General features: G+C 47.6%; 3 protein-coding genes across 3 annotated transcripts; 2 read left to right on the top strand and 1 right to left on the bottom strand.

The window, feature by feature from the left end:
• Nucleotides 1-4336: 4336 nt before the first annotated feature.
• LOC137627159 (serine-rich 25 kDa antigen protein-like) lies at nucleotides 4337-5357 on the top strand. The gene is made up of 2 exons (XM_068358233.1): nucleotides 4337-4630; nucleotides 4878-5357. The coding sequence occupies exons 1-2, from the start codon at nucleotides 4337-4339 to the stop codon at nucleotides 5355-5357; spliced, it is 774 nt and encodes a 257-aa protein (XP_068214334.1).
• A 1871-nt stretch (nucleotides 5358-7228) lies between these two features.
• LOC137627158 (uncharacterized) lies at nucleotides 7229-7549 on the bottom strand. The gene has a single exon (XM_068358231.1). The coding sequence runs from the start codon at nucleotides 7547-7549 to the stop codon at nucleotides 7229-7231; it is 321 nt and encodes a 106-aa protein (XP_068214332.1).
• Nucleotides 7550-20722: 13173 nt separating this feature from the next.
• LOC137627157 (uncharacterized) lies at nucleotides 20723-21124 on the top strand. Its single transcript, XM_068358230.1, has one exon. It carries the CDS (start codon nucleotides 20723-20725, stop codon nucleotides 21122-21124), a length of 402 nt encoding a protein of 133 aa, XP_068214331.1.
• The last annotated feature ends 1530 nt before the right edge of the window (nucleotides 21125-22654 follow it).

The raw sequence follows: 22654 nt of genomic DNA, 5'->3' as shown, positions 1-22654 counted from the left end.
ACATGGACGACCCCGTTGATTTTTGGAAGTGATCTGGATCCGGAGTGTGTATTAAATGCAAATCGGATGTCTTTCTTTTTGTGTCTGCATCCCCCTTTGGCAGATGTCAGAAATTTCTTACTGCTCTTGTTGTTGTTGTTGCCGTTGTTGTTATTATTATTATTATTATTATTATTATTATTATTATTATATATTGTTGTTATTATAATTATCATCATTATTATTATCATTATTATTATTATTATTATTATTATTATTATTATTATTAATGCAAAGGGAAGTAGGTGATTAATAATCTCTGTTAAGTAATCTTGTATTAACATCTATAGTCTATAGATTTGTAAATATCTTGCCAGCAAATTATTATTATTATTATTATTATTATTATTATTATTATTATTGTACACGACTTGTCGAAAATGACCGGTGGATATTTAGAGAGATGCAGGATCTCACGCAGATTCAACTCTTTTCACCTTCCCCTTTCCTAACTACAAGATGGCAGTTGTGGTTTCCGAGTGTACCTCTCGCGGTACCCACTCTCACTAGGGTGTGACTACTCCCTCTCCCTTTACCCGAGGGAAGGGGAGAGGTCAAGTAGTTATACGTCTGACAATGCCGCTCAGCGTCACCGGAACTAATGTGTATATACTGTATATTTATATAATTATATATATATATAGCCAGACTCTTGACTTTTGTTATATAGGGGAGATTATTATTATTATTATTATTATTATTATTATTATTATTATTATTATTATTATTATTATCCAACATAAATAAGGTTCATAATAGGATCCCATAATTCCTTTAGTGATAAATTACAGTTCTCCTTTAAAACTATTACTCTAATCATGCCTTTATAAGGAAAATTGATTTATTGGAATTATCGTCGACCTACATAATTTTCATAAATCGTGAACTGTTTTAATAGCCATTATCTTTTCTGGGCAATAAATCATTTACCCTCTAGAGGATAAAGTCTTCGCCGTGAATATATGTTCAGTCGTCTGTCTTGAGCAAATACAGCATTTGCCTCGTCATTAGATAGGAGTTTCGTCTGTCTTTATCATATAATTCATTCATGTTTTTATCACATGGATCGTTTATTTCAGGTTATGATGCAGATCTTTCATCTGATTTTATATCATGTAGATGTACTGTGTATATAGTTATGTATTACAGTGTGTGTGGGAAGAGTTAAGTGTATACAGTAAAATACTAGGCATGGCTAAAGGGTCTGTAGCCTTTCTTGGGCCTCTATGGAGCCTTCTATGAACCTCTATGTAGTCTCCCTTGGATCCATATGTAGCCTGCCTTGGGCCCCTAGGTAGCCTCCCGTTTGTTCGTTCGTTCGTTCTGATTGCTCGGCATATGTAGCCTCCCTTAGATCCCTATGTAGCCTACCCTGATTCTTTATGTCACCTCCCCTATGCAGTCTGCCTTGAACTTCTATGTAGCTTCTGTTTGGCCCCTATGTAGGGTCCTCTGGTCCCCTATTCAGCCTCTCTTGTGTCCATATGCAGCCTAGCCTTGGCCCGTATACGACCTCCCCTGGACCCCAATGCAGTCCCCTTTGAACCACTATGTAGCATTCCTTGGATCCCCAGTAAGCCTCCGTGGTCACCTATGTAGCCTCCTTTGGATCCATATGTAGACTCCCTTCAGTCTTATGTAGCAAACCTTGGATTCCTATATAGACTCCCCTTGCTGGTCCCCTATGGAGTCCCTTTTACACTTCTATGTAGCCTCCCTTGGATCCTTATGTTTCCTCCCCTGTACTCCTATGTAGCCACTCTTGGATTCCTTTGTATCCTTCCCAGGTCCCCCATGGAGCCTTTCCTGTGTCCATTTGCAGCGTGGTTAGGCCTCTATGCAGCCTCGCCTGGGTTCGTGTGCAGTCCCCCTTGAAGCTCTATGTAGCCTCCCCTGGATTCTTATGTAGCCACCTCTGGGTCCCTATGCAGTCCCTCTTGAACCTCTTTGGCCCCTATGTAGTCCCCCTTGAACCTCTATGTAGCCTCACTTGGATCCCTATGTAGCCTCCTCTGGGTCCTTATGCAGTCCTCTTGAACCTCTTTGGCCCCAATGCAGTCCCCCTTGAACCTCTATGTAGCCTCACTTGGATCCCTATGTAGCCTCCCCTAGGCCCCAATGCAGTCCCCCTTCAACATGTATGTAGCCTCCCCTGAACTCCTATGCAGTCCCCCCTGAACTTCCACGTAGCCTCTTTTGGATCCCTATATAGCCTCCTCTGGTCCCTTATGCAGTCCCCCTTCAATCTTTATGTAACCTCCCCTGGGCCTGTATGCAGTCCCCCATGAACCTCTTTGCCTCAATTGGTTCCTTATGTAATTTCCTCTGGTCCCTTATGAAGCCTCTCTTGTGTCCATAAGCAGGCTGGTCGTAGCCCCTATACAGCCTACCCCTGGGCCCCTATGCAAGCCTACCCTTAGCCGCCTATGCAGCCTTTCATTGGCCCCACATCAGTCTCCCTTTAACTTCTATATACCCTCCCTTGCAGCCCTATGTAGCCTCCCTTGGTTCCCTATATAGCGTCCATTGGTTCCCTATGTAGCTTCCATTGATCTCTTATGCAGCCTCCCTTGGTCCCGTATGAAGCCTCTCTTGTGTTCATATGTAGCCGGGCCTTGGGACATATGCAGCCTACAATGGGCCCCATATCAGTCTCCTTTCAACCTCTATGTACCCTCCCTTGGGTACCTATGTAACCTCTTTTGGTTTCCTTTGTAGCCTCCCTTGGTGCCCTATGCAGCCCCTTTTGTGTCTGTATGCAGCCTGGACTTGGCCCCAATGCAGCCTATCTGGGCTCCATATCAGTTTCCCGTCAACCTCTATGTAACCTTCCTTTGGCCTCTATGTAGTCTCCCTTAGTTCCCTATATACCATCCCCTGGTCCTCTATCCAGCCTCCCCTGGTCTGCCATGCAGCCTCTCTTGTGTCTATATGCAGCCGGGCCTTGGTCCTTACGTATCCTTCCCTGGTTTCCGATGTAGCCTCTCCTGGGTCTATATGCCATCTGTCCTTGGCCCTTCTGCAGCATCCCCGGGTTCCCTATTAAGCCTCTCTTGTGTTCATATGCAGCCTGGCCTTAGCCCCTACACAGCCTACCAGTGTTCCCTATGCGGATTCTCTTTTGTCCATATGCAGCCTTGCCTTCTCCCCTATACAACCTACCCTGGTCCCCTATGCAGCCTCTCTTGTGTCCATATGCAGCCTAGCCTTGGCCTCTTTTGTGTTCATATGCAGCCTAGCATTGGGCCCACTGCAGCCTCCCCTTGTCTTCTATGCAGCCTCTCTTGTGTTCATATGCAGCTTGGCATTGGTCGCTGCGCCGTCTACTCTGGTCCCCTTTGCGACCTCTCTTGTGTTCATATGCAGCCTTGCCTTGGGCCTTCTGCAGAATCCCCTTGTCCTCTATGCAGAACCTCTGGTTTTCTTATGCAGCCTGGTATTAGCCCCTACCCAGCCTACCCTGGTCCCCTATGCGGCTTCTTTTGTGTCCATTGGCAGCCTGGCCTTGGCCCCTATGCAGCCTACCCTGGTCCCCTATGCAGCTTACCCTGGTCCCCCATGTAGCCTCTCTTGTGTCCATATGCAGCCTGACCTTGGCCCCTACGCAGCCTACCCTGGTCCCGTATGCTGCTTTTCATGTCCATTTGCAGCTTGGCCTTGGCCCCTATGCAGCCTACCCTGGTCCCCAATGCAGCTTACCCTGTTTCCCTATGCAGCTTCTCTTGTTACGTGTGTGTGTGTGAATGAGGAATGCAAGGTGAGGTTACCGAAAGTTTTGGTAGACCCTCACACGGTTTGTTTGGGTTGCAGGGGTTTTGATTGTGCACTGGATAATAGGTGCAAAGAATATTAGATTTTGAGTGAGAAAGATTGGTTAGCTATGAAGCGCTATGTGCGCAAATTAGAGCTAGATAAATTAAGGAGAGCTTCTAGATCTAAATCTAATGAGGTAGTAACTCCTGCCCCTTCTACAGGATCTGTATCTGTGGATGACCCTCGGTACGCCAGGATGGCGGCCGAGTTGAAGGCTATTAAAGATCAACTAATGGCCTTAAAAGGTAAGAGTGAGAGTGAAGTTAGTGCTTGTGAAAGTGCAGTGGTGGTGGCGACTGATCGAACCTGTCATTACCCTAGGTCTAGACCTCTACCAAGCTCCCAGGACCAAGGGAGAAGGTACGTCGACGACCGGAAGGTGGTGAGAGGTACGTATCCTCGGTCAGCCATCACCTCAGACAGTCCTGTTGCTTTTTCCCAGGCTGCTCTTGACCGCCACGGAAAAGGTGTGTCGGATGTGATGATGTCTTCCCCGAACCCCTCTCCCAGACGCAAAGGGCAGTATGAGGCTTCGAGACCGACTAAGAGGAGGTGGAACTGTAATGAACAGTCTCGTTCTCACTCTCCCGGGTCTAGTAGCCACGAACCTTGTCCTTCAGAGGAGGATTTGGATAACGTTCCTGTGAAGAGGATGAAACCAAGGGACGAAAGTCAAGAAAGACCAGCGAAAGATCCTTCTCCTTCTACCAGCGCTACTCGACAGCCTTCTCTTTCGGAACCGCAGGATCCAGCAGCAGTCGCTAAATCGTTTATGACGGTTATGCAAGAGCAACTTTTTTCTTAAGTTCAAGCTTCTAGCCGCCCTCCCTCCCAGTCGGACAGACGTAAGGACAACTCGTTACCTATCAAGAAATCAGCTTCTAAGAGGGAACGGAGTTCCTCTCCAAGGGAACCTCTGCGCGATTCGTCAAAGGCGCGGTTCCGCGCTTCTTCCTCATCTGCTCGCCTTCAGGACTCTGGCGATACGCTCTCGGCGCAAGGACAATTCCAGCCTGCTTCTCCAGGACGATTACAGCTCTCGGCGCAAGGACGCTTCCTTCTCTCAGCGCAAGGACGCTTCCTTCTCTCGGCGCCAGGACGCATCCGCCTACCGCCTCAAGGACTCTTCTAGCGCTCGGCGCCAGGACGCTTCCGGCTCGCGGCGCCAGGATGATACCAGCGCTCGGAGCCAGGACGCAAGCAGTTGTCGGGGTCAGGCTGCTTACAGCCCTCTTCTACAGGACGCATCCTACGATTTTCCTCTTTCAGATTCAGGTGAACCTTCTACCCGAACGAAAGCTGTAGGAGAGGTGGGACAGGATCTTGATGATGTCTCAGAGGACGAAGACAAGCCTGAGGATGTGGCTGGCGATTACAAGGTTCTCTCTCGCTCCCTCCTTGAGCTGTCACAGATGGGGAGGAGTTTCAACCTTCTGCTCCTCGTTCTCCTCAATCACAGTTTAGCAGGAAGAAGGCCAAGAAACAGTCGGCCTTCATCAAGATGAAACTCTCTATTTCTGCTAAGAAGGCTCTCACTAAAGTGGACTAATGGATGAAGGAGAGTAGACAAGCGGATAAGACCACCTTCTCTTTTCCACCAGCTCGACTTGCTTCGAAGGCAGGCATGTGGTACGAGACTGGAGAACCTCTGGGTCTGGGAGTTCCTGCTTCCTCCCAGGGTGACTTCTCTGGTATTGTGGACTCTGCCAGAAGGCATGCCCTTAACTCGGCTAAGGTTATGTGGTCAATGTCTGAGATTGATCACCTCGTCAAAGGGATTTTCTGAGCGTTTGAAGTTATTAGTTTTTTGGACTGGTCTCTGTGGACTCTGGCCAGGAAAACAGAATAAATGGAGGGAACACAAGACCTGACAAGTATCATGTCATGCATGGATAAAGCTCTTAGGGATGGATCTAATGAGTTTGCTTCCCTTTTTTCGGCAGGAGTCTTGAAGAAGAGGGCCCTGTTATGTTCTTTTGCTTCGAGATCTGTGACTGTTGCACAGAATTCTGAACTCTTTTATGCCCCCCTTTCACAACATCTCTTTCCTGAGTCCCTTGTCATAGATATTACGGTTTCTCTTGTGCCAAAGGCCACTCAAGACCTCTTATTGCACTCGGCTCGAAAACCTTTGCCAGTCACTCCTTCGTCTCTTAAGAGAGAGGAGAGGAAATTACAACAGCCCTTTCGAGGTAGGGCTCCATCTTCGATCACGCCATAGAAGCTTCTAGAAGAAATTTCTGATGCAATCCGGACCATGGGTTAAGTCGTAACAAAAGGTCAGCATGTGTTCTTCCATGATGACATATATCCTAAACAAGGATTTCCCTCAGGCTCAGTTTCTCAAAATATGCTGACTCCGCTAATTAAAACGATGACATCTTGGTCAAACAGGACTGTTTCCTTATCACGGAAGGTGCTCTCGGCGAGGCTTGGTGTACTTCCAAAATGCTGATAGACATGAAGAGATGACAGGATTGCCCAAACAGGGCCCCAGTCGAATCTCGTCTCGCCTCGCTGCTCACACTGGGAATAGATATTTTTGTCTTTTAAACATCTCCTTTTAAAAGTATCATGTCTACCCATGACACTGGTGTCCATATGCTGCCTGGCCTTGGCCCCTATGCAGCCTACCCTGGTCTCCTATGCGGCTTCTCTTGTGTCCATTTTTAGCCTGGCCTTGGAACCTATGTAGCATACCCTGGTCCCTTATGTATTCTTTCTTGTGTCCATATCCAGCCTCCTTGGCCTTACTGCAGCCTATCCTGGTCCCCTATGCGGCCTCGCTTTTTGTCTATATGCAGCCTGGCCTTGGCCTCTATCCATCTTTTCCTCTTCCCCTCTGTAGCCTCTCATGTGTCCATATGCATCATGGCCCTGGCCCCTATACAGCCTCCCATGGTCCCCTATGCGGCTTCTTCTTCTTCGACTAAAGCTTTTCCCCACTATGCAGGATTGCTATTTCTTGAAAGCCATTTCCAATTTCTTCTGTGTCCAATGTCCTCCACTATGAGATCTTTCTCCTCTATATCTGCTGTTACACACTCATCCACCTTCTCTTTGGTCTCCCCCTCCTCCTACTTGGAACATCCATTTCAAATAATCTCCCAACATACTCCTGGTCTCTCCTCATTATGTGCCCAAATGAGTGGAGTCTCTTTTCTTGGATTTTCTTCAACCTCTGTTGTTCCCCTTACAAAGTCATTCCTAACCTTATCCAGTCTCGTGATCCCAGCCATCCATCTTAGCATTCTCATCTCTGCGACATCCATTTTCTTCTCAAAGATCTTTTTCATGGTCCAGGTCTCTGCACCATATATTTAACTTCAAGTTTATCCTTCGATCACACAACAATCCTGACACTTTTCCAATTATTTCATCCTGCTTGAATTCTACTGTTCACTTCTATTTGGAGCTCTGCTGTTTCTTCCACATATGACCCTAGGTACTTGAATTTTTCGGTCCAATTTACTATTTCACCTAGCAAATATATGTCATCCAATTGGTACTGTGGGTTGCAACACATATACTCTGCTTTTGTTTTACTGATCTTTAGCACTCTGATCTCCAATTCCTCTCTCCATCTCTCCAGTTTCACCTCCAATCCTTCTCTGGTTTCATCACACAGAACTATATCATCTGCAAACAGCATAGTCCTTAGTGACTGTTCCCTCAATCTTTCTGTAATTACACCCATTTCTATATTAAACAAGCAGGGGCTTAATGACGACCCTGGTGTAACCCAACCCCTACTTTGAACCTCTCAGTCAAACCAACACTCGTTCTTAATTGTGTGCCTGCTCATTCATACATATCTCTGATCAGTCCAACATATTTCTCTGGTGTTCCCCTCTCTCTCTGACATCTCTATATCTCATGCCGTAGGACTCTATCATAAGCCTTCTCGAAGTCAATAAATACTATATGTAATTCCTTTAGGCCTTCTCTATATTTGTCCATCAACTGCTGTAGTGCAAACATTGCATCTGTCATGCATCTGCGTGGCATAAATACAAACGGCTCTTGTCCAATCTTGGTCTCTTCCCTTATTCAATGCTCTAAAATCCTTTCCTAAAGCTTCGTAGTATGTGGGAGTTTGATTGCCCTATAATTATTACAATTTTGTACATCCCCCTTTTCTTTGAATATGGGTATTAGAAAGCAAGTCCTCCACATTCAGGGCATCATTTCATTCAAATGTGGTTTTTTTTTCATCAGATCCCACAGCATATCTACTCCAAATTCCCCCAAGCATTTATAGACTTCCACAATGATCTTATTAGGTCCCGTAGCTTTTCCATTTTTATGAATAGAACTTACCTGCCAGTTATATATATATAGCTATAGTCTCTGACGTCTGGCAGAAATTTTCAAAAATCGCGGCAACCGCCATATGGTGGTTGTGCGGTTAAGTGGTTAACACCCCTTACAGGGTGGTACATGGAATAATTCCCATTTTCTGTTCTTCAGATCATCTCTGCCGGTTTGACTGACATCGTTGGTCCGCTATTGAAGTTTTTTGTTTGCCTTTCCTGTCGCTGTACTGGAGTTCTTTTTTGGTGACCTACACTGATCTAGGGTTTTGGCAATCGATTTTGTTATTATTCTTGAACTATTTGTGTGTTTACAATGACTGATAAACTCAATTTTCGTGTTTGTGTAAATGAGGTATGCAAGGTGAGGTTACCGAAAGTTTTGGTAGACCCTCACTCTGTTTGTTTGGGGTGCAGGGGTTTTGAATGTGCGCTTGATAATAGGTGCAAGGAATGTGAGGTTTTGAGCGAGAAAGAATGGTTGAGTATGAAACGCTATGTGCGTAAGTTAGAGTTAGATAAAGCCAGGAGAGCTTCAAAATCTAAATCTAATTCTGCTAGTGAGTTTAGCTTAAATATTTCTTTTGATCCCTTAATTAATTCCTCTGTAGAAGTTGAACCTTCTCCTGAGGTAGTAGCTCCTGCCCCTTTTACAGGAATGGTATCTACGTATGACCCTCGGTATGCCAGGATGGCGGCTGAGTTGAAGGCTATTAAAGACCAGCTTTCAGCCTTTAAAGGTAAGAGTAAGATTAGTGCTTGTGATAGTGCAGTGAAGGTGGCGACTGATCGAACCTGTCACGTCCCTAGGTCTAGACCTCTACCAAGCTCCCAGGACCAAGGGAGAAGGTACGTCGATGGCCGCAAGGGAGTGAGAGGTACGCATCCTCGGTCAGCCGTCGCCTCAGGCAGTCCTTTTGCATTTTCCCAAGCTGCTCATGACCGCCACGGAAAAGGTGTATCGAAAGCGATAGTGTCTTCCCCGAGCCCCTCGCCTAGACGCAAATGGCAGTATGAAGCTTTGAGACCGATCAAGAGGAGATGGAATCAAGCTGACCAAACCCGTTCTCGCTCTCCCTTATTGAGTAGCCCGAAACCTTTTCCTTCAGAGGATGACTGAGACGCCGTTCCAACGAAGAGGTCAAAGCCTAGAAATGGAGGGAAGGAAGATTCTTCTCTTCTCGTAATTGACGAGAGACCATCGAGAGAACCTTCTCCTACGACCAGCGCTACTCGCCAGCTATCGCCTTCGGAAACGCAGAATCCAGCAGCAATTGTGAAATCTTTTATGGAAGTTATGTAGAAGCAGCTGTCTTCTCTGGTACAAGCTTTTAGCCGCCCTTCCTCCCAGTCGGGCAGGCGTAAGGACGACACTTTACCGATTAAGAAATCGGCCTCTAAGAGGGATCAGAGTGGCTCTCCCAGGGAACCGCGGCGCGATTGTTGAAGCTCGCTGTACCTCGCTTCTTCTTCTTCGACACGCCACCAGGACGCTCACGATTTTCGTCGCCAGGACGCTTCCGTCTCTTGCTCGCGACGCCAGGACGCTTCCAGGCTACCTCTCCAGGATGCTTCCACTTCACGATGCCAGGACGCATCCAGCTTTCGTCGTAAGGACGCTTCCAGCTCTCGGCGCCAGGATGCATCCTCCTCCCGCCTCGAGAATGCTTCTAGCACGCGACGTTAGGACGCCTCCATCGCACGGCGACAGGACGCCTCCGGCGCGCGGCGCCAGGACGCACGCGCCCTTCGATGTCAGGATGCTTTCAGCCCTCGCCAACAGGACGCATCCGACGATTTGCTTTTCTCGGACGCAGATGAGCAATTGGAAACTCATCGGCTTGTTAAAGCAAACCCCAGACTTAGTTCCTGCAGCCCAAAGAGAGACTGAGTTGGAAGTAGGGCAAGATCTAGAGGATTTCACAAAGGATGAAGATAAGCCTGCTAACGCAGCTGCAGATTATAAGGTTCTCTCTCGCTCCCTCCTTCAGCTTTATGGGGAGGAGTTTCAAGCTGCTGCTCCGGGTTCTCCTCAGTCGCAGTTTAGCAGGAAGAAGGCCAAAAAGCAGTAGGCTTTCATCAAAATGAAACTGTCCATCTTGGCTAAGAAGGCTCTCGCTAGAATGGATGACTGGCTGAAGGAGCGTAGGCAAGCGGTCAAGACCACCTTCTCGTTTCCACCAGCTAAACTTGCGTCTAAGGCGGGCATGTGGTACGAGACTGGAGAAGCTCTAGACCTGGGAGTGCCTGCCTCCTCCCAGGGGGATTTCTCTGGTATTGTTGACTCTTCCAGAAGACATGCCCTTAACTCGCCGAAGGTAATGTGGTCTATGTCTGAGCTTGACCACCTTGTCAAGGGAATTTTCCGAGCCTTCGAAGTCTTCCGTTTTTTGGACTGGTCTCTGGGTACGCTGGCCAGGAAAACAGAGCTGTTGGAAGATACAGAAGACCTTAATAGTATTATGGCCTGCATGGACAAGGCTCTTAGGGATGGGTCAAATGAGTTGGCTTCCCTATTTTCAGCAGGAGTTTTGTAGAAGAGGACCCTTTTATGTTCCTCCACTTCTAAAGCAGTTACAGTTGCGCAGAAGGCCGAGCTCCTTTACGCCCCTCTATCGAAGCACCTTTTTCCTGAGTCCTTGTCAGGGACATTCCCCTTTCTCTAGCCCAAACGGCCACACAAGACCTCCTGTCACGTTCTGCAAGGAAGCATTTACAAGCAGTTCCTTTGTCATTGAAGAGAGAGGAGAGGAAGCTTCAGCAGCCCTTTCAAGGTAGATCTCCAATGAGAACAGACTTCAGGGGAAGAAGGCAGTAGACGGGCGGTAGAACGAATAGGGGTTCGTTTAGATCCCGCCCCAGGAGATGAAGGTCAAGTCCTCCAGACAGCGGTAGGAGCAAGACTGTCACTTTTTTGGCAGGCTTGGAAGAAAAGACAGGTGGACGCCTGGTCCCTCTCAGTCATCAAGGAGGGATACAAGATCTCCCTCTTAAAGAAGCTTCCGCTTTCAAATTCGCCTCTATCCTTGGTGGCGCAGTACTCGGACATCGGGAAACAAGAGGCTCTACTGGATCTGGTGAACCAGATGCTGGAGAATGGAGTGATAGAGCCAGTTCTGGAACTATCTTCCCCAGGCTTCTACAATAGCCTGTTTCTGGTACCCAAGAACTTGGGTGGATGGAGACTGGTGCTAGATGTCAGCGCTCTGAACTTCTTTGTGGAAAAAACAAAATTTACCATGGAGATGACTCAGTCGGTGCTGGCAGCGGTACATCCAGGTGACTGGATGGTGTCTCTCAATTTACAGGACGCTTACTTTCACATCCCCATCCATCCGACTTCGAGGAAGTTCCTAAGATTTATGATCCAGGGCAAGTGTTTCCAGTTCAGGGCTCTTTGCTTCGGCCTCAGCACTGCTCTTCAAGTTTTCACCAGGGTAATGGCGAATGTAGCAGGATGGCTTCATCAAGAGGGGATAAGAGTATCTCTATATCTGGACGACTGGTTGAAAAGATCCCGGTCGAAGGAGAAATGTCTGGAGGACCAACGCAATACTTTTATGATGGCTCATGAACTGGGTCTTGTCATCAACAAGTAGAAGTCCAAGACCGAACCAAGAAAGGCAGACCAGGTGCCTCGGGAAGGTTCAGGAATTCCTGGAGAGTCAGAAGTGCTCAGCGAGGGATTGGATGAGTTTGCTGGGAACCCTCTCCTCGCTCGAACAGTTTGCCTCTCTGGGAAGACTGCACCTCAGACCTCTTCAACACTTCCTATCAAGGGTGTGGGACAGGAAGATTCAGGAGGACTCCTTTTCCTTCCTCATTCCAGCAGAAATCAAGAGTCATCTGATTTGGTGGCTGGATCCAGCTATTTTAGTGGAAGGAATCTCCCTGTTCAGGAAGAACCCAGATCTAGTGTTGTTCTCAGACGCTTCGGAGTCAGGATGGTGAGCAACACTGGGAAGCATGGAGGTTTCAGGCTTCTGGGGAAGGGAACAAAACGGATGGCACATCAACAGGAAAGAGTTGATGGGTATCCTGTTAGGACTGAAGGCCTTCAAAGACTCCGTGTCGGGGAAGATAGTGGAGGTCAATTCAGACAACACCACGGCTTTGGCTTACATCAGAAAACAAGGGGGAACTCACTCTCTGTCTCTGTTCGAAACAGCAAAAGAGCTTCTTCTGTGGTGGAAGGAGAACAACATAGAACTTCTAACAAGATTCGTGCAGGGACAGAAGAATGTAAGAGCGATATGCTCAGTAGGAAAGGGCAAGTTCTTCCCACGTAGTGGATCCTCAATCATTAGGTCTGTCAGAGTCTGTGGAAGTTATGGGGGAGGCCTTTAATAGACCTATTTGCCTCCAACCAAAACAAATGGATCCCCAACTACTGCTCCCTAGTCCCGGACGAGGAGGCAATAGCAGTAGACGCCTTCTTGATGGACTGGACAGGGATGGACACATATGCGTTCCCCCTTTCAAGATCATCAATCTGGTAGTCAGGAAATTCGCTCTCCTCGAATCAGGAAGAATGTTCCTGGTAGCTCCATTCTGTCCAGCAAGAGAATGGTTCATAGAGGTGTTGGACATGTTAGTGGACTTTCCAAGAAGCCTTCCTCCAAGTCCAAAGCTTCTCAAACAGCCTCACTTCGAGAGGTATCATCAAAACCCCCTCGCTCTACGACTGACTGCCTTCAGACTATCGAGAAGCTTGTCAGAGTGAGAGGCTTTTCTGCGCAAGCTGCAAGAGCTATCGCCAGAGTGAGGAGGGTCTCTTCACAAAGAGTCTACCATTCAAAGTGGGAAACCTTTAGAGCTTGGTGTAAGCAGCATAAAGTTTCCTCAACCACTACCTCTGTGAGCCAAATAGCTGATTTTTTGTTATCCCTCAGACAACGGGCTGTATCCTTTATTAAAGGGTACAGGAGTATGCTTTCTGCTGTCTGTAGGCACAGAGGCATAGACTTGACTCAGGATAAAGACTTGCAAGATCTCTTGAAGTCTTTTGAGACAACTAAGCAGGCTCAGTTAAGAACCCAGCTTGGAATTTGGACGTGGTTCTGAAGTTCTTATGCAGCATGAAATTTGAACCCATCTCACAAGCGTCCCTTAGAGATGCTACTCAGAAAACCCTCTTTCTGATGGCTCTGGCCACAGCAAAAAGGATCAGCGAAATTCACGCTATTGAAAAGCAGGTGGGCTTTAACCAGGAGGGAGCAGTATGTGCGTTGAGGATCGACTTCCTCGCTAAGAACAAAAACCCCTCTAAACCCTGGCCGAGGACGTTTGAGGTTCCTAAGCTCACTAATGTGGTGGGTCAAGAGCAGGAGAGGCTCCTCTGCCCAGTTAGAGCTCTAAGAGCTTATTTATCTCTTACCAAGACTGTTAAAGGTGCTTCCAATTCTTTATGGTGCTCAGTGAAAGATCCTCTAAAGCCCCTCCCAAAGAATGCATTGTCTTTTTTCTTGAGGGAGACAATAAGAGAAGCTCACCTCTTGTGTGAGGAAGAGAGCTTCAGTCTTTTGATAGTAAAAGCCCATGAGGTGAGAGCCATTGGCACCTCGCTGGCATATCGCAAAAATATGTCAGTTAGACAGATTATGGACGCAACGTTCTGGCGAAGCAACTCTGTGTTCGCCTATCATTACCTCAGAGAGGTAAGAGTTGATTATGAAAGGTGTTATACCTTGGGCCCATACGTAGCTACTGCTTCTGTATTGGGCAAAGGAGTTACTACCTCCCCTCAACCTTAACTTTTGTATGCCTGTGTTTGGATTTTGGTTTTTATGGTTGTCTGAGGACTCTGATTGTTGGTACAGTGCCCTCAGTCTAGCTGGACAGTAATATCTATTCTACAAGGTTAGGTGGTTAGTTTGAGTAAGGTTGCAGTTTTTTAAAAATCGGCATAGGTAGTGCTGAAGTCTAGTCAAGTTTTTGGTCTCACCCCGTTTGGCAGACTCGATTGAGTTTTTTCAGCATGACAGGTCCACTGCTGGCTGACACTCCTAAGGGAAAGCCACTCAAGAGGCAGGAACTTTTGAAGTCAGCTACCTTAGCAGGTAAAGAATCAAGGTGTTTTATGCTACAACTTATTGATGTTTTCCCAATGATTTTAGCTGTCTGTCACCCTCCTCCAAATGTGTGAATCAGCTATATATATATATATATATATATATATATATATATATATATATATATATATATATATATATATATATATATATATATATATATATATATATATATATATATATATATATACTGCCAGGTAAGTTCTATTCATAAAAATGAAGTTTTTATGATAAAACAAAGTTTTATGAATACTTACCTGGCAGTTATATATGTATTTTAAGTCCCACCCTCCTTCCCTCAGGAGACAGGTGGGGCAAAGATTATCTGAGGAACAGAAAATGGGAATGATTCCATGTACCACCCTGTAAGGGGTGTTAACCACCTAACCGCACAACCACCACACAGCGGTTGCCGCGATTTTTGAAAAATTCTGCCGGACGTCAGACTATAGCTATATATATATATAACTGCCAGGTAAGTATTCATAAACTTTGTTTTATCATAAAAACTCCATTTTTCATCTTGCTGAGGGCAACCTTAATTTCTTCTCTATCTATATCTCTTACCATGCCTAAATTTGGATTTCCATTTGCAATTATAAATCTTGGATTTTTTTCATTTAGCAATCTTTCAAAATACTGCCTTTACCTTCCCTTTATACCACTTGAGCTACACATTACCCCTCCATCCTCATTCTTTATCTGCTTAATGTGGGTAATATCTTTGGTCGTTTTATTTCTTCCTTTAGCAATCCCCTATTCGACCTCTCTTTTGTCCGTATGTAGCCTTGCCTTAGCCCCTTTGCAGCCTCCCTTGGTCTCCAATGCAGCCTCCCTTGGTCTCCAATGCAGGCTCTCTTGTGCCCATATGCAGGTGGGCCTTGGCCTCTACACAGCTTACCTTGGTCGCCTATGCGACCTCTATTGTGTCCATATGTAGTCTGACTTTGGCCCCTATGCAGCCTACCATTGTCCCATATGTAGCCTTTCTTGTGTCCATATACAGCCTGGCCTTGTCCCCTGTGCATAATTAAGTCTCCACTATGCAGCCTCTTGTGTCCATATGCACCCTGGCCTTGGCCCCTATGCAGCCTCCCCTGGACTTCTATGCAGCCTGTCTTGTGTCCATGTGCAGCACGGCCTTGTCCCATATGCAGCCTCCCCTTATCCCCTATGCAGCCTCTCTTGTGTCCATATTCAGCCTGGCCTTGGCCACTCTGCAGCCTACTCTGGTCCCCTATGTAGCCTTTCCTGTGTCCATATGTAACCTGGCCTTGGACCCCGTGGAATGTCCCCTGGTCCCATTTGTAGCCTTGCTTGGGTCCATATGCAACCTGGCCTTGGCCCTCTTGTAATGTCCCCTGGTCAATTCTGCAGCATCCCCTTGTCCCCTATGCAGTATTTCTTGTGTTTATATGCTGCCTGGCATTGGCCATTACGCAACCTACCCCTATGCGGCTTCTCTTGTGTCCATATGGAGCCAGGCCTTGGCCCCTATGCAGCGTACCCTGGTCCCCTATGCGGCCTCTCCTGTTTCCATATGCAGCCAGGCCTTGGCCCTTATGCAGCCTTTCCTCTTACCCTCTGTAGCCTCTCCTGTGTCCATATGCAACCTGGCCTTGGCCCCTATGCATCCTCCCCTGGTCACCTATGCGGCCTCTCTTGTTTCCATATGTAACCTTCCCTTTGCCCTTCTGCAGCCTCCCCTGGTCTCTTATGGAGCCTCTCTTGTGTCCATATGCAGCCCTGCCTTGGCCCCTACACAGCCTACCCTGGTCCTCTATGCAATCTCTCTTCTGTCCATATGCAGATTGCCTTGGCTCCTATGCAGCCTACCATGGTCCCCTATACAGCCTCCCTTGTGTCCATGTACAACCTGGCCTTGGCCCCTATGCAACCTTGCCTCTCCCCTATGCTGCCTCTTGTGTCCATATGCAGCCTGGTCTTGGCCCCTATGCAGCGTACCCTGGTCCTCCATGCAGCCTCTGTTCTGTCCATATTCAGCATGGCCTTGTCCCATATGAAGCCTCCCCTGGTCCCCTACGCAGCCTCTCTTGTGTCCTTATGCAGCCTTGCCTTGGCCCCTATAAAGCCTACCTTGGTCCCCTATGCAGACTCTCTTATGTCCATATGCAGTCTGGTCTTGGCCCCTATGCAGCCTACCCTGGTCCTATATGTAGCCTTTCTTGTGTCCATATGCATCCTGGCCTTGGCCCTTATGCAGCCTCCACTGGTCCCCTATGCAGCCTCTATTGTGTCCATATGCAACCCGGCATTGGCCCCCATGTAATGTCCCCTGTTCCCCTCTGCAGCCTCCCCTTGTCCCCTATGCAATATATCTTGTGTTTATATGCAACCTGGCATTGGCAACTATGCAACCTACCCTGGTCCCCTATTCGGCTTCTCTTGTGTCCATTTGCAGCCTAGCTTTGACACCTATGAAGCCTACACTTGTCCCCTATGCGGCCTCTCTTATGTCCATATGGAGCATGGCCTTGGCCCCAATGCAGCCTCCCCGGGTCACCTATGCGGTCTCTCTTGTTTCTATATGTAGCCTTCCCTTCGCCCCTATGTAGCCTCCCCTGGTCTCCTATGTAGCCTCTCCTGTGTCCATATACAGCCTGGCCTTGACCCCTATGCAGCCTTGTCTCTCCCATATGCAGCCTTTTGTGTCCATATGCAGCCTTGTCTTGGCCCCTATGCAGGCTACCCTGTTCCTCTATGCAGCCTCTCTTCTGTCCATATGCAGCATGGCCTTGTCCCATATGAAGCCTCTTACAGTCCCCTATGCAGCCTCTCTTGTGTCCATATGCAGCGTACCCTGGTCCTCTATGCAGCCTCTCTTATGTCCATATGCAGTCTGGCCTTGGCTTCTGTGCAGCCAACCCTTGTCCCATATATAGCTTTTCTTGTGTCTATATGCAGGCGGGCCTTGGCCCCTATGTAGCCTCCACTGGTTCCCTATGCGGCCTCTCTTGTGTCCATATATAGCCTTGCTTTGGCCCCAATGGACTTCCCTGGTCTCTTATGCAGCCTCTCTTGTGTCCATATGCAGCCTGTCCTTAGCCCCTACGTAGCCCCTATGTGGCCTCTTTTTGTGTCTATACGCAGCCTGGCTTTGGCCCCCTATGCAGCGTAGCATGGTCCCCTATGCAACCCTTTTTGTGTCCATATGCAGCCTGGCCTTGGCAATATGCAACCTATTATAGTCCCCTATGCAGCCTCTCTTGAGTCCATATGCAGCCGGGCCTTGGCTCCTATTCAGCCTACAATGTTCCCCAATGCAGACTCTTTTTACGAATAGAACTTACCTGTCAGTTTTATATATATATATATATATATATATATATATATATATATATATATATATATATAGCTATAGTCTCTGTCGTCCGTCAGATTTTTCAAAACTCGCGGCAACCGCCGAGTGGTGGTTGTCCGGTTAGATGGTTAACAACCCTTACAGTGTGGTACTTGGAATCATTCCCATTTTCTGTTCCTCAGATCATCTCTGCCGGTTGGACTCACAACATCATTGCTGGTCCGCCATCGGGTTTATTGCTCCCTTTCCCTGTGTTTCTGTATTGGACTAATTTTTGGTGACGTATACTGATTTGTGGATTGGCAATCGGTTTTGTGATATATTCTTTTGACTGTTCTTTGAATACGATGTGTGATAAGCTACATTTTCGAGTGTGTGTGAATGAGGAATGCAAGGTGAGCTTACCGAAAGTTTCGGTGGACCCTCACACTGTTTGTTTGGGGTGCAGGGGCTTTGAGTGTGCCGTGGATAAAAGGTGCAAAGAATGTGAGGTTTTGGATGAAAAAAAATGGTTGGAAATGAAATGCTATGTGTGTAAGTTAGAATTCGATAAAGTCAGGAGGGCTTCTAAATCTAAATCTAAGTCTGTTAGTGATGTTAGCCTAGACATTTCTTTTGAACCCTCAATTCCTAGATCTTCTGTAGAAGTTGAACCTTCTCCTGAGGTAGTAGCCCCTGCTCATTCTACAGGAACGGTAACTGTGGATGACCCTCAGTATGCCAGGATGGCAGCTGAGATAAAGGCTCTTAAGGACCAGCTTGTAACCTTGAAAGGTAAGAGTGCAAGTGAAATTAGTGCTTGTGAAAGTGCAGTGGAGGTGGCGATTGACCGAATCTATCACGTCCCTAGATCTAGACCTCTACCAAGCTCCCAGGACCAAGGGAGAAGGTACGTCGACGGCCGCAAGGGAATGAGAGGTACGTATCCTCGGTCATCCGTCGCCTCAAGCAGTCCTGTTGCTATTTCCCAGGCTGCTCATGACCGTCACGGAAAGGCGTGTCGGAAATGATAGTGTCTTCCCCAAGCCCCTCTCCCAGACGCAGATGGTAGTATGAGGCTTCGAGGCTGACCAAGAGAAGGTGGATACAGCAAGCTGACCAGACCCGTTCTCGCTCTACCCCTTCGAGTAGATGGAGTAGCCCGGAACCTTTTCCTTCCAACAATGAGTGGAACGCTTCTCCAGCGAAAAGGTCTAAACCTAGATCGGACGTTTCTCCGCAGGACGATGGAAGAAAGGAGAGATCTCCTCTTCCTTTAGGTTACGAGGGACTCTCGAAAGAACCTTCTCCTGCTGCCAGGGTGACTTGGCAGCCTTCGCCTTCGGAATTGCGAGACCCAGCAGCGGTTGCGAAATCTTTCATGACTGTCATGCAAGAACAACTGGTATCACTTGTTCAAGCTTTTAGCCGCCCTTCCCCCAGTCGGGCAGACGTAAGGATGACAAATTACCATTGAAGATATCAAGCATAGAAACACCCGCAAAGTTTTATTCAGCTACTTTTCTTCAGGACGACAGACAGCACCGTTCTCACGGTGAGAGGAGGATACGTTACTCCTCGCCCAGGGAAAGCGCCACGATTCGTCAAGCTCTCGACGCCGCGTTTCTCCCTCCTCTAGACGACGACAGGACGCATACCACTCTCATCGTCAGGACGCTTCCGACTCCCGCTCGCGACGTCAGGACACATCTAGCCTGCCTCTAAAGGACGCTTCCATCTGACGACGTCGGGACGCATTCAGCTCTCGACGCAAGGACGCATCCAGCCCTCTACGTCAGGATGTATCCTCCTCTCGACTCAAGGACGCTTCAAGCGCTCGACGCCAGGATGTAACCAGCGCTCGGCGCCAGGACGCACGCGTTTCCCGATGTCAGGACGCATCCAGTCCTCGCCGACAGGACGCATCCGGCGATCTGCTTTACTCCTCTGATGCAGGTGAACAGCTAGAAAGAAGTGATCCTTATGCGCGCCGGACTGAAAATAATCTGGATGTTAAAGAAACCTCTGACTTAGTTCCTTCAGCCCAAAGGGAGACAGAGTTGGAAGGAATGCAAGACTTGGAGGATATCTGGAGGACGAAGATAAACCTGCTAATGCGGCTTCTGACTATAAGGTTCTCTCTCGCTCCCTCTTTGAACTGTATGGAGAGGAGTTTAATCCTGCTACCCCTAGTTCTCCTCAGTTGCAGTTCATCAGGAAGAAGTCGAAGAAGCAGTCAGCTTTCATCAAGATGAAACTGTCGATTTTGGCAAAGAAGGCTCTCTCTAGGGTTGATAACTGGCTGAAAGAGCGTAGGCAAGCAGTGAAGACCACCTTCTCGTTTCCACCGGCTCGACTTGCATCTAAGGCGGGCATTTGGTATGAGACTGGAGAAGCTCTTGGCCTGGGAGTACCTGCCTCCTCCCAGGGGGACTTCTCCGGCATTGTAGATTCATCCAGGAGACATGCCCCTAATTCGGCTAAGGTGATGTGGTCTATGTTGGAGCTAGACCACCTCGTCAATGGAATCTTCCGATCCTTCGAAGTGTTCAGCTTCTTAGACTGGGCTCTTGGAACACTGACCAGGAAAGCAGAACTCTTATAAGCCACAGGGACAGAAGACCTAACCAGTATTATGGTCTGTATGGATAAGGCTCTTAGAGATTGGGTTAAACGAGTTGTCTTCCCTGTTCTCTGCGGGAGTTCTGAAGAAGAGGGCTCTATTATGTTCCTTCACGACCAGAGCGGTTACGGTCGCGCAGAAGGCGGAGCTCCTATACGCCCCTCTCTCGGAACATCTTTTTCCTGAGTCCCTAGTCAGGGACATTACCCTTTCGCTGGCACAAAAGGCTACGCAAGACCTCCTGTCGCGCTCCGCAAGGAAAGCTTTACCTGGGAATCCGTCATCCTTGAAGAAGAAGGAGAGGAAAGTTCAGCAGCCCTTTCCGGGTAGAGCCCCTACTATGACGAAGTTCAGAGGAAGAAGGCAGGAGACGGGCAGTAGAGCGAACAGAGGGTTGTTCAGGGCCCGCGCTAGGAAATGAGGCACAAGTCCTCCAGACAGCGGTAGAAGCAAGGCTGTCACACTTTTGGTACGCCTGGAAGGAAAGAGGGGCGGACGCCTGGTCCTTCTCGGTCATCAGAGAGGGGTACAAGATCCCCCTCTTGAAGAAGCCTGCGCTTTCATGAACACCTCTAGCCTTAGTGGCGCAATACTCGAACGCCGTGAGGTAAGGGGCTCTACTGGAGCTGCTGAACCAGATGCTGGAAAGGGAGCGATAGAACTGGTCCTGGAACTAGCTTCCCCAGGGTTCTACAATCGCCTGTTTCTAGTGCCCAAGAGCTCGGGTGGATGGAGACCCGTTCTAGATGTCAGCGCACTGAACATCTTTGTAGAAAAGACAAAGTTTACCTTGGAGACGACTCAGTCGGGGCATGCAGTGGCCTGGATGGTGTCTCTGGACTTACAAGACGCTTACTTTCATATCCCCATCCATCCGACTTCAAGCAAGTTCCTAAGATTCGTAGTCCAGGGCAAGTGCTTCCAATTCAAGGCCCTTTGTTTCGGCCTCAACACGGCCCCCTAAGTTTTCACCAGAGTAATGGCAAATGTGGCGGGATGGCTTCATCAAGAGGGGATAAGAGTATCCCTATACCTGGACGACTGGTTGATAAGATCCCGGTTGAAGAAAAGGTGTCTAGAGAACTTACACAAGACTTATGATGGCCCAGGAATTGGGTCTTATCATCAACAAGGAGAAGTCCCAGACAGAACCGAATCAGACGATTCTTTATTTGGTGGTAATTCTGGTGCCTCGAGAAGGTGCAGGAATTCCTGGGGAGACAGAAGTGCTCGGCGAGGGATTGGATGAGTTTGCTGGGCACCCTCTCCTCGCTCGAAGAGTTTGTCTCCCTGGGAAGATTGCATCTCAGACCTCTACAGCGCTTCCTTTCAAGAGTATGGGACAGGAAGATCAGGGGGACTCCTTTTCCTTCCCCATTCCAGTAGAGATCAAGTCGATTTTAGGGGAAGGAAGAACCCAGACCTAGTGTTGTTCTCAGATGCTTCGGAGTCAGGATGGGGAGCAACGCTGGGGAGCAGGGAGGTCTCAGGCTCTTGGGGAGTGGAACAGAGGGAATGGGACATCAACAGAAAAGAGTTGATGGCCATTCTGTTTGGATTGAAAGCCTTCAAAGAGGATAGTAGAAGTCAATTCAGACAACACCACGGCCTTGGCTTACATCAAGAAGCAAGGAGGAACTCACTCTATGTCCCTGTACAAAACAGCAAGAGAGCTCCTTCTATGGTAAAAATTATGAATTGACAGTGAGGATTTATACCAAAGACAAAGAAAACTATTGAGTTTAATAAGTGAGATTATAGATGTTGAACTGCCGTTTCTTGTCTTGAGAGGAAATCACCCAAAAAGCTGTCTTCGGATGTATGCACCACTTCCTCTCCACAGTAACTCATCTACCATATGTAAAGAACCTAAAATAATAAAGTTTTAAGAATATACACCTCTTGAATAGAATAAATTTCGTAAATGAACACTCGTTACTAAATAAGAAAAAATATATTTGAATTACGTTCGTAGTTAATTTTAGTCAAAATGAAAGTCTGCTGGTTTATAAACCAAAGGCACAAGTATAATGGTAATTATAATGATAAAATCCTTTACTTTAATTTTTTCGACGTGTTGGTGATCATAATTTAAACTATAATAAGCGTAAATTATATCTAAGAAACAATTCAATCCTATTGAGCCTGCATAAGGTCTCTCAACTGACTTACGTTTCTTTAGATCCTGGTCTTTCGTGGTTAGATGATAAGTCCAGTTGCTCGTGTTGCCTCTCTCCAAACATGAAATCCTATCGCTCGGCCTAGGTGGAGTTTATCGCTCCATGACACTTGAAAACTTCAGGGTAAAAAAATGTCACAAAATCTCTAAGGTCTGGTGCCCCCCCGCTCCGGACTGCTTTCTGTGCTGGTCTCTGACTCTCCCCCGCTGGAAATCTGTCTTACTGGAATCTGCCTCTCTGAGTATAAATACTCAAAAGGCAGAGTGAGTGGATATTTAACTGTCAAACAGTCAGTTTCAAGAACTTTTAAGGCT

The sequence above is a fragment of the Palaemon carinicauda genome, chromosome 35 (genome assembly GCF_036898095.1).
Source record: "Palaemon carinicauda isolate YSFRI2023 chromosome 35, ASM3689809v2, whole genome shotgun sequence".
Classification (NCBI taxonomy): Eukaryota; Metazoa; Arthropoda; class Malacostraca; order Decapoda; family Palaemonidae; genus Palaemon; species Palaemon carinicauda.
This window is presented reverse-complemented; position numbering and strand designations above follow the sequence as displayed.